Genomic DNA, 12238 nt, shown 5'->3' with positions numbered 1-12238 from the left:
TCGGGAGTAAATAAGCAGAAATAAAGGAGCCTGAAATAAAGATAAAGTTTCCAACCTGTTCTCAGCAGCAGCACACCCATGCACACGTGTAACGCAAATGTACTGACCTATAATGAAACCACAAAGCTTCACTCACTGCTGTAACAGAAGATTTGAATATGTGAAAACCTAGACCACATCGTCAGCTTTTCCCAGAGGAATCATGGGCTTAGCTCTGCTTTAGTGTAATTGTAAGGAACATGCTTAGGGAATTTGATCAAACTGATTTAAGGATGAATTGAAAAAAATTACAGTTGAGCGTAGTTTGGGAGTTTTTGATGTGATCCTGGGGCAGGGATGGTGAACGTCCTGCCAGATGACCGAGACTCTGCCCATGGGCCCAAAACAGTCTATGGTATTGAGAAGAGACCCAGCTGCAGTGCTCTGGGCTATGGACCAGAGGGTCCCCTATTCGGCCCTGGAATGTGGTTGTGCAAAGGCGGCATTAGAGAATGGGATTGGGAAATAAACAACTTTTGTTTCCTCGCGCATGTCTGTCTGTATTGTCTGGGCTCTCTACAATATCTCTGTTATGATCAAGAGAAGCAGAAATGTTTATCTGTAAAAGGTAATAATATTAACTTGATAAAGCCTAAGGTGATATTACATAGAAAGTTGCCTAGAAAGTGACATTTTACAAAGTATGTCAGTCTTGCTGTCCTGCTGGGAAAGTCACAGCGAGGAATCCCTACCCATCTCTGGGCTTGGCTCCACTCTGCACACAGGCATGCGGGTCCCCAAGGGTGTGTGTCTTTCTTGAACTTTCCATTGGATCAATATCCTTGTGGATATGGGAAAGGACAAGGTCTGCCTCTAGGTGTCCCAGATTCATTAATAACATACTTATAAATTCAAGGGGTTTTAGGTGTGTTGTTTTTCTAATGTGGTTACTTTAGGAGGGAAAACTAAGATTCAAAAGGGTTAGTAAGGATTTTTAACAGTAGGGTGATGACAATGAAAGTCTCAGTAAAAGAAAGCAGTGGTCAGTACCTTTTGTCACTCACAGGCACTCAAGCATAACACTATGAGGGAATGATGGGTTCACAGAAGCCCAAAGTGCCCACCACATGGAGCACCTGTGGGGACTGGTGGGACCTTCTGGGGACCAACAGGCCCAGACAGATTCACCAGGGGATCACTGGGGATCTGGGCAGTAGGAAAAGCACAGGTGTGATTAGAGAAGGAGCTCGACAGGCCCCAGCAGCCAGAGAAACCACAGCTTTCTGGACCCAATTCCACTGGTTTCTCAGTGACCTTCTCTCTCTTCTCTTCCCTACAGAGGAGGTGCCTCAACTTTGCCCGATTGAGGCCCCCCTGCATGAAGTATCCCTGTACCCCAAAGATCTGCCTTCTACCCTGCACCCCACAGATCTGCTTTCCACCCAGCCAGGAGTGCTTCCCCATCAGCAACTGCTACTCATGCTGCCAATGCCCATCACGCAAGTGTTCCCGGCTTCCCTCCAGGATGCTGCCACTGATGGCCCCCTCTTCCCGGGCACTCTGCGGAACCACTCTGTCACTCCCACCGCCATAGCCCAGCCTCCATCTCACCAAAACCCCAAGGTTATTAAGAGCCCTTTGTGCACTGAATTAGACGTACGTTTTGAGTCTTGGTTTACAGTCAAGGTTAGTTGGAATTAGTTGCTGATCAGCAAGAGAATTTGGTGGGTTTTGCTCCACTGTATGAGACGATCTATACTGCTTCCTTCCAGGACAAAGGACCCTGGTGTCCTGTGGATGCAGACATGGATGTGCCCCAGTCCCCACGGCACGCTCTTCTGTCACCAAGGGCTGGGACACCTGGGATTTTAGCCAAATTCCGCTCTTTGAAAAAAGCCCAACATGTCTTTGAAATAGGAATCCAATCCTGTGTCTCCTTCCCTAATTTTGTGTAGAGAGAAAGACTTTAGTTTCTCACCCTCCTTCACTCCACGTTCTTGGTTTTCATTTTTTTCACTACCCACACTCTGAATGTGTCCTAGAAAGAGACAAGCCTCCCCCAAGGTCACCAGCTGCCAGGGTAACTTCTCTTTCCAGATACCCCAAACCATCCCCAGGCCCAGAAGAGTTTTAGAGAATCCTCTCCGTTTCCCTAGGGAATGTAAACCTCCCCTATTTGTCATTTGCCATTTGCAAGACCACAACCAGTTATCTCTAATCCATGTCGATAGTAAATTAAAGTACTCTGCACCCTCAGCCTCTTGTCCTTGAATGTCATAATTATGCTTTTCAGTAGAATTTCTGTAAGACAAGTATAGGTAAAAAAAATACATCAGGTTTGGGTTTTTAGTCTGTATTGATTAAAGTGGCTGCATAGCGATGCCCATAATGAAAGAAAGAAAGAAAGAAAGAAAGAAAGAAAGAAAGAAAGAGAAAAGGTTTTCCTGGGGGCGCCTGGGTGGCTCAGTTGGTTAAGTGACCAACTTCGGCTCCGGTCATGATCTCGCAGTTTGTGAGTTCAAGCCCCGCGTTGGGCTCTGTGCTGACAGCTCAGAGCCTGGAGCCTACTTCAGATTCTGTGTTTCCCCCTCTCTTTACCCCTCCCCTGCTCATGCTCTGTGTCTCTCTGTCTCTTAATAATAAACGTTAAAATAAATAAATAAATAAATAAATAAACAAATAAATAACGGTTTTCCTGGAATGGCTATGGATGTGGAAAATGTTTTCAGGGTAACTCTCCAAAGCCTTTTTACCTGGAGTTGCTCTTTCTTGTGGACCCCTCCCCCACTTGTCTGCCCTGTCCCAGCCTGGGCCGCAGATCAGTGTCCTACCAGGACAGGAACGGTGACAGAGAACATGTCCACCCGCATGGTGGGCCTTTTCCACATCTGCCAGTACATCTGTCTTGCAAGCTATTTATGGGAAGCCTTTTCCTGGCACGAAATGCCAGGCACGGGTGTCTCAGAGAAATAAGCCAACTCAAGACGGAGGAAATAGAGGAGGGGGCTTAGCCCCTGTGGCATGGGACTCAGTAGTTTCACTGGGACTCCATTCAGTGACTCATTCCAGAGCAGTGAGTGATAGGTGCTTGAAGACCGCAAGCAACCCCTCCATGCCTCACTTCCTGAGGTCCTTCATGGACTGTGAGGCCTTAGCCAACATTCTGGTTTGGTTTAGTGTTGCAAGAGTGAAAATCACCGGCTGTGTAAGCACAGAGCATGTTAACAAGGCTGGCAGGTGACACAGGGCTGGCCCTACGGGGAACGGTCCGGTGGGTCTCAGATGCCTGTCTAGTGCGGGATGGGTCCCACTGGTTCTAGACTGCCTCCACTGAGCTGCAGGTACTTATGGGTCATATACAAATGAGCCAAGAGCAGCCACATCCAGCTTTAAAAAGGTGGCTAGGACCATGGGTCTTTTGAGAATCTGGGGGGAAAATGTTTACTGTACTTATAATACCAAGAAAAGTGTGTGAAACATTTTTTTTATTGGAAAGAAAGAGAATGAAACAGCATGAAAGTGTAGAGAGAGATTTTGATCTCTTCTCAAGAAGTAGAATATTTTGTTTTGTCTGTAACTGGTGTGAAAGCACTGTCCTGGCCTGAGAGGTTCAAGGACACTTTTCTGAAAGTAGCTCTGTGCCTCTGCATCATATCCAAGTATGACCGTAAGACAGTGCAGGCCCGTCTCGCAGCCTCTGTGACCCTATATGGAGAAATGTATCTGCGATTCAATAAAAGGGCTTAATGTGACTGCGAATGAAATCTGTTCATTAATGGACCTCGAGAGCCTTCTTATTTTTAGCCGATAATAACTAGGTCTCATCACACCTTCTTCATCCCTGAGCTGAAGAGGGAGGTAGACGTGGACATCTTAGAGGAACATCGGTCTGCCTTTGGCCATCCGCAGCCACCGACCCTGGCCTTGCTTCCAGGAGTGACAGTATCAGGATGTAGCAGCAAAAAGGAATTTCATTGGGGATCCCTCCTTGGGCCCAGGCTCCTGCCCTGCCTTCCCCAGTTCTAGCTCAGCAGAGCCTCTGGCTTGTCATAAGCAGGGGGCTCCTCACCTTAGTGAAGAGAGAAAGGGGCATAGCCCGCTGCTGACAGCTGACTCAGAGGTGGGCTGCCTTTGGTCTCCCACCTCCCCCTCCTACCTGGGGCAAGCTATCTTTATAACAAGTCTGACATCTGAGCCGTCCCAAGATGACATGTCTACAAAACAGAATACGCTGGGCAATGCTTATTCCTCATTTTAGACATTTTCTGAAGGCCTGTTGGTGTCTTGCGAAGCAGCCCATGTGGACCTCCAAGCCTAGGCCAAAGCCTGTGCTTCTGGAAGCCAGGATCCTCCCCCAGACCCCACCCAGCTCAGACACAAACCTCCTTCACAAGCACGCAAACAGAAACCCACGCATACCCACCACCATATTGGAGCATGCACACTTAACGCTGTGGCCTTAACAGTTCCCCCACCTCCTTGTCATGCACCAGGACTCCCAGAGCAGGCCCAGGAAGTAGACGGGGTCAGGGTGGAAGAAGGGTACTATCTCGGGCACTGCCTGGTGTTCCAACTGCGCTGCGCTCGGCGATCTGCTCACATGGTGAAGCAATCTGCGGAAATGTCCATTCAGTTCCGCTCGCTCTCTCTGCTTTCCATTCCACATTCCAAGTATGCACCCAGGCCCTGGATGTTGCCTGGTTGGTCTCAGTGGGAGACAAGTGGTCTGAAGGCCACCTGCCTCCCACCTTGTGTCAAGACTGAAGCTTCTCAGGGGCAGTGCTTTAGCATCTCAGAACGAGGGGGTAGAACGGACAAGGAATGAGCACATGAAAACTACATTCTGAAATTTGAAGAGTTGCATTGTTAAATCATGAATCTTTCAGATGAACCACGAAGCTCGCAAAAGTTTCACATACCGCTTAGGGTGTACCCCCACCCTGTTCACGCCTTCCGTCAGTTGAGGAATTTCCATGGAAAAGTTTAAGAAACCCTGCCATCAGCGTTCTCCAGACAGGAGAGCCCAGCCTGACCCGACCCGACCCGACCCTGCCTCCGGGCGGTGCAGAGGCAGAGCCCACGGCAGACGCCGGAAGGACAGAACAACAGTGGCTGTAGGTCCTGACCTGGGGTCAGACAGGCAGCCAGGCCCCAGCAGCATTGGAAAGCCCATGGAACAATGCTTGGCCTTCTGTTTCAGGCTCTCCTGCTCTCCGGGCCATGTGACCTCTGTCCGTCCCCCTCTCTCTGCATCTGCTTCTTTCGCCCCCATCTCCGCCTCCCTGTGCACTTAGCTGCCCAGCCCCCCACAGCCCCCGGTTGCTGGTCCGCTGCTCAGGTTGACCGGCTGCTCCCCAGTGCCATACTGATGGGGGAAAGACATCCACGTGGGCACAGGGCTGCTGTCAGTCCCAGCTTGGGGTGTGGGAACAGCGTTGACGGTGTGACTGCAGGCCGAGCAGGTGCCTCCAGTGTGGTCTGCAACACGCTGAGGAGCCTGACCCATCTGTCCCTCCACGAGTGGCCCTGGTCGCCCCACCCCCTTCACTCCCACTCATCTCTCCCACCTACTTTGTCTTCCTGATGCCCCAGGAAGCCATGTGAGCACATAAGAGCCCCTCAGCGTCTGCTCTCACCTGCCCCCAGCACCTGCCCCTTCTACCAGTGTCCCACACCTGCCTGCTGCCTCCAACCTACAGACGGGGCCCGTGCCAGCTGGGAGACAAGGGCTTGGGCAAGTGTGAGGAGAGAGAAGTCTGGTCCCTTATGTGCAGTCTGGGCTCAGTTAACAGCAAATAGTACAAGCAGTGTATGCACATCCAGTGGCACTTGTTTGCATGGGTTACCGTAACAATGTAGCCGAGTCTTGGGGCCATAAACAGAAGAAACTTCTTTTCTTTTTTTTTTCTAGAGATTTACTTTCTTGGGGCACCTGGGGGGCACCTGGGGGGCTCAGTCAGTTGAGCATCCGGCTTCAGCTCAGGTCATGATCTCACGGTCTGCGGGTTCGAGCCCCGCATTGGGCTCTGTGCTGACAGCTCAGAGCCTGGAGCTTGTTTCAGATTCTGTGTCTCCCTCTCTCTGCCCCTCCCCAGCTCACGCTCTGCCTCTCAAACATCAATAAACAAAAAAAAAAAATTAAAAACAAAAAACGTTTGTTCGGAGGGGTCACATATTACACACTCACCTTTAATCAGCAAAAAAGGAATTTACATGTCAGAACCTGATGTCAGTAAGATTAAAAAAAATTTTTTTTTAATTAAAAAAAAAGAAATTTATTTTCTTGGGGTGCCTGGGTGGCTCGGTCCGCTGAGCGTCTGGCTCAGGTCATGATATTGCTGTTTATGTGTTCAAGCCTGCGTCAGTGTGGAGGCTGCTTGGGATTCTCTGTCTCCCTCTCTCTCTGCCTCTCTCTCTCTCTCTCTCAAATAAATAAATATTTTTTTAAATCTTTAAAAAAATAAATTTATTTTCTTAATTCCAAGATCAAGGTGTCTGCAGGTTTCATTCCTTCCGAGGCCTCTCTCCTTGGTTTGTAAATAAATGGCCATCTCCTCCCTGTGTCCTCACAGGTGTCTGCTCTGTGTGTATCCGTGTCCTAACCTCTCCATTCAGGACAGTGGTCATATTGGAATAGGGCCCACCCTAATGACCTCAGTTAATTTTATTATCACTTTAACGACCCCATCTCCAAATAGTCACATTCTGAGGTACTAGGGGATGAGGACGTCAACAGATTAATTTGGGGAGGACACAGTTCATCCCCTAATAGCTATTTATCAGCTGATACTTTCTGAAGTGGGGTTTCTGGGGGAGATGGGGGAGGTCCTGTGAAAAAGCTCCATGGTTAAGGACAAGCTGGGGGAGCACAGGCAGGTGACTCTTGCCTCTGTAGAGACTACAGCCATGTGAGGATTGAGTGTGCTGATGCGCAAAGCTCCCTGACCTCACACACAGAGTGGGGGCTCCGAAGTGGCAGATCCTGTGACGCACTCTTGGGAATTTGAGGCGATGCTGGGTCAGGACCCACCTGCTCAGGTCAGACTGCAAGATCGGGAACGGACCTTGGGGGCTCATCACCTCCTTTGACGAATGAGGAGCTGAAGACGAGAGTGTTGGTGCCTCATCATTCTGGAGGCCACGGCCCCGTGTCCATGATCCTTGCGGAAGTTCTGGGGCTCCAATGACATACAGAATGCCCAGCATTGCAGTCCTGAAGCCCAAAGGTGACCTGGGACGCTCAAACCCAAAAATGCAGGTCCTTGTAACTGGAAACCCTGAACCTTTCTGTTTTCTTTTCCTCTACTCATGGGTGGTGGACATCCCTGGGAAGCAAACTCTGGCTCGGACAGCAGATGGCTGGTGGCGAAAGGTGTTTGCCACAGAGACAGGAGGCCATAAAGGGGAAGATGGATAAAAGCAGGGGCCCTGCTTTAGGTGAGCCAGGGCCAGGAGCTGGGCCGAGATGGGACGGGGCTAAATCAGCAGAAGTTTCCTGGGGTTCAGGAGGCAGAAGGCAGAGATGGATGGGCATCTCCTGTAGTGTTCCCCCATGTCCCCGGCCCAGGAGCCTTCCTGCCTATAACCTCGGGCAGTAGGTACCCAGGTGCCTCATTAGGGATGGGATGAGGATGACCAGAGGCCAGTATGATGTGATAGATCGTTCCAGGAGATGGCGCTCAGAGCTTACATTCATTTACTAGCCCAACTTAAAGATCCATTTTAAAATGTCTGTGTTAGGGGGCGCCTGGGTGGCACAGTCGGTTAAGCGTCCGACTTCAGCCAGGTCACGATCTCGCGGTCCGTGAGTTCGAGCCCCACGTCAGGCTCTGGGCTGATGGCTCAGAGCCTGGAGCCTGTTTCCCATTCTGTGTCTCCCTCTCTCTCTGCCCCTCCCCCGTTCATGCTCTGTCTCTCTCTGTCCCCAAAAAAAATAAATAAACATTGAAAAAAAATTAAATGCCTGTGTTAAACAGAGCCACAGAACAAACATGATGGGGGCTTCTGTCTCGCATTTAGTTAACTGCATGTCCATTATGCGTCACACATATTTTTCCTTTTTCTGGAGACAGTAGATATGTCTTTAAAACCTGGAGAAGAAATGGGAGTGTATTGGCAGGGCTGGGGGGGCCTAAAATGCCCTAAACCCTCAGCACACACTTTTCCAACCCACAGGCCTCTCACCAAACACATAGCCTCCTGTTTAACAGCAGACTCATGGCTGGGGCGGCTGGATCTGTGCCAGGGGGCCCACTCCAGCCTCTGTACCCCAACCCAGTGTGCCCAAGTGCATGGGCTCTGCACACTGCCAAGGACTCAGGGAAGACCCACTCTGCTGTGCCACCCTCTTCCCTTCTTCCCCCAGTCGCCCATCTCCTCCCCTTTGACTGCACACGTGGGCACCTGGCTGACACAGCCATGCAGTCCGACGCCCGCTCTTATCCCAGGGAACCTCAACACTCATGGTATGTCCCATCCAATGCCATGACCTCTTAATCCTTGACCTCTTGGCCACCTTCCTGCACTGAACTTCCATCTCCCTACCCCTGAATGCACCCTGAGCCCCGTAATCCCTTAACTGCACAATTCAGACCTCTCCCTCTCGCCAACACCATGTATGCTCCCAGTTTACTGACTTGTTCCTCCCACCCCATTGCTTTTTAACCCTATCAGAATGCCCCATCCATAGTCATTCCCCTTCTGTTTACAGCACAGGCCCCAGGGCCCAGCATCTAGACCAACCTCACTCCAATATGATGCACTTCTCTGGTCCCATTTCTTTGTGTCACACGCTCAGCGTAAAACTTCTGATTCACATGGATAAAAACAGTTCTTTGCCTTTTCTGTGCCTGCCCTGGGCTACTGAATACTACTGGGGGAAACCTATGCCACTGAGGCCTCAGTGCTGAACACAACTTTCAACACAAGTTCTGGCTAAACATAAGAGAGGCCATTTTTTTTTTTAATTTTTTTTAACGTTTATTTATTTTTGAGACAGAGAAAGACAGAGCATGAACAGGGGAGGGTCAGAGAAAGAGGGAGACACAGAATCTGAAACAGGATCCAGGCTCTGAGCTGTCAGCACAGCGCCCGACACAGGGCTCGAACTCACGGACCGCGAGATCATGACCTGAGCCGAAGTCGGATGCTCAACCGACTGAGCCACCCAGGCGCCCCAAGAGAGGCCATTTTCTGATTGCCAGAAATTTAAGAAGAAGAAGAGGAGGAGGAGGAGGAAGAAACTTGAAGTTAAGTCAATTCACAACAGTGTGTGGCTATTAGGCTTTGAAGACTTGAGCACGATATTTACATCTGGTCAGAGCAAAGGCCCTCTGGCCAGATGCATTGAGAGGTGAAGCCTCAGCCCTCAGGCACGTAGAGACTGGATCTGCTCCCTTTTAGGTCAGAGCTGCAGAGGGTAATGGTCCCCATAAAACAGAACCAGAATCCTCAACCCCAGCCCAAGCCAGTGCCCAGATGAGGGGAAATTAGGGCCCTAGGTCCCCAGTGTGGTATGAGAGGGTGTGGAAAATATGAGCTGAAAACTTAGCGTTAAAGTCCTTCTGGACCTAACAGAATCTATCAGGTGTCAGCAAAACCAACCATGACCCTCTCCCTCTGGAGATGCCTTCCCCATCCAGGGCATAGGGGTCTCTTGGAGAACATTTGCTGCTGAAAAGGAGCTCAAGGGGAAAAAATTCTAGGTGTCTAACCAAAGAGAGCCAGCAGATAAAAGAAACGATAAGACTCAGGGCCCAGAAAGTAGAGATAATAGAAAAGTCTAAACAGGACATTAAAATAGGATTGTGCGAAAGGTTCAAACAAAAGAAAGAAAGAAAGAAAGAAAGAAAGAAAGAAAGAAAAGCTGTAAGACAAGAACAACTAATTATGAAAATGCCAGAGCTTACCAAAGATCAAAGTTTTAAAATGGCATTAACTTAGAAATTTACTACGACTAGACATAATTGAAGAGAAAAAAAAAAATGGAAGAATTTGAGAGATGGATCTGCAGATGCTGTCCTTGTGTTTTCCCTGAGATGGAAACCAGAAAAGGGAAATTAATAAATGAGGAGAGAATGAGACACTACAGCCATAGCAGCTCATTCTTTCATCCCCAGTGATCAAAGGATAAAACAAAGGCCCTGGAACTCAAACACACAAAGGAACAAATCCACGTTTGCTGACTCACCAGGCCAGAGAGCAAACACCACAGAGAAACCCACTGAGAGGTCTGCTGAGAGGGAGAGGCAGCAGACTCTCCAGAAGGCTCTAGAAGGGCTCGTGGGGCTGATCAAGGATGCAGAACTAGCTCTCTGGATGGGACAGAACGGGTTCCTGGGTCTGTACACAGTTGGTTAAAACAAGTCCCATGTTCATATGGGCCAGGGAGGTCTTCACTCAGGCTTGGCACGTCAGGGTGATTCAAAGTCTACGACCAATATTCAAGTTGGATATCCGCCATAGGTTCATTTTTTACCACAATGACAATTTCAAACCTCGGCCAAACTCCGACCTCACTGCTTCACCCCACACTCGGCATTTTCTATCACCTCCTGCTAAACAGACTAAAACAACCTGAGAACACTTGGAAGGAATGCCTTCTCTTTACTGACATGCCCCCATTCTCTGCCCATCTCCTTTACAGATCACGACAAAGAGGGTTGGGGTTGGGGTTGGGGTTGGGGTTTTCCTTCCTAACTAATGTCAAAGTCTCTGGCTGTGCCCTGGCTCCCACTTCTTAGGGAACTGGTGTCACTGTTCTGTTTTCTCTCTCCTATGTCTTCACTTCTCCTTCTCGACATTCCAAGAGCATTTAAACACGCTCAATGCCCTCCTGCCTTAAAAACGCCTTCCTTGGCCCACACGGCCTTCCTGGTGAGGCCGCTCTCTGCTCGTGTTGCCTTCGTACCAACCGCATTGCTCCATGGCACCCACTGCCCTCCAGCACCCTCCCACTCCCCCGCACAGCTTGGTGTCAGGAACACAGCAGCATCCATCATTCTTTGTGCCATGAGTGACATGTGTGGCTGGAGATCTTGGCACCCCCACAGGAAGCTCCTAACACTGCTCACGAGAAGTCTAGCTTAGCCTGGGTAGGTACTGAGCACCCCCAGGCCCTGGGCCAGGTTCTGCCAGCCTTGTTGTTGGGTGTGGCCCTCACACTGTCTGCCTGAGCTGTGGGAAGGACAGACTGCAGTGACTTCCCGCATGAGGAGCCTACACAAAGTGTTCAGACAGGCACCCCAGAGGTGGCCAGCTATCTGTTCTGTCTGACACCCGGGCCAGAGCTCACTCAGCAGGGCTCAGGCACTGTGCTCAGGCACTCAACGTGGCCTCAGGCAACTTCTGCCTGCCTGACTCAGTGACCCAGTAATCCAGGGACAAAGTGTCACTCCAGTTGGGGTGGAGGCCCATAGCCAAGGCCAGGAAGCTGCCCGCATCCACCCAAAAGTGAGGAAAGGCCATCAGGAGGAGGAACGAGGCACAAAGGCAGAATGTGGGCACAAGGGGGCAGGTGAGAGACTCCAGAATGGACATGGTGACAACACATGATGTCAGAGGCCCACAGGAATGTGGGGCCCAATGGATGATCCAGGGATGGGGCTACTGAGTCAAGGGACCCTGCAAGAGGGGGAATGGGGGACGGGGAAGGCTCAGGGCTTTTGTCCCTGGGGTAGGAGGTGACCAAGCAATCCCAAAGGACAGCCAAGGTGAAGAACCTCTGATGAGGAGGGGGAAGAACAGAGGGCCCAGGAAGGAGACCCAGGGGTCAGTTAGGGTAGTAATAAAGAGACTAAGAAGGATGGCCCCTCAGAGGGCCAGATCGTGTCTGTACCAAACTCTGTGGCCTGTCCTGGTCTCAGGGTCCAGCATTTCTCTCTGGGTTCTGCCAGGGCCCATCACACTAGTCCTGTCTAAGGTCATCCTCATAACTAGACTTCAACCGCAGCCTCCTGGAGGGGACCCACTCACTAGACACTCATACTCATGCCACAGCATGGGCACGCCCCCACATGCACATGGGCATGGGCAGCTGAAGTCCTGAGAAGCCCCACCATTGAGGGCACCTCGCTTCTGACCCAAAGGGCTCCCAAGAAGCCTGGGAGTGTGGGTCCCCAAAGTCCATGTGACTTTCTGATGGCACCGCACAGCGCTGTGCAATAGCGATGCCCAGTCTTCAGGCAGCTCTGGGTGGTGGCTGCCTCCCTCAGCCTGTGCATCCAGCTCTGTCCCCACCCACCCCAGCCCACACTTCCAG

The 12238-nt window shown here is 50.6% G+C and overlaps 1 protein-coding gene across 1 annotated transcript in view; it reads left to right on the top strand.

Moving 5' to 3' along the window:
* Positions 1 to 1635, top strand: part of LOC121036908 (anthrax toxin receptor-like) — a 175826-nt gene extending 174191 nt beyond the window's left edge. Inside the window, exon 17 of the mRNA XM_040485660.1 lies at positions 1319 to 1635. Within this exon, the coding sequence (XP_040341594.1) occupies positions 1319 to 1573 (255 nt within the window). The 3' untranslated portion in view covers positions 1574 to 1635. The remainder of the gene's footprint in view (positions 1 to 1318) is intronic.
* The last annotated feature ends 10603 nt before the right edge of the window (positions 1636 to 12238 follow it).

Source organism: Herpailurus yagouaroundi, unplaced genomic scaffold (genome assembly GCF_014898765.1).
Source record: "Herpailurus yagouaroundi ecotype Mexico unplaced genomic scaffold, PumYag 163, whole genome shotgun sequence".
In the NCBI taxonomy this organism is placed as follows: Eukaryota; Metazoa; Chordata; class Mammalia; order Carnivora; family Felidae; genus Herpailurus; species Herpailurus yagouaroundi.
Note: the sequence above shows the minus strand (reverse complement) of the source record. Positions and strands in the feature narration are given on the sequence as shown.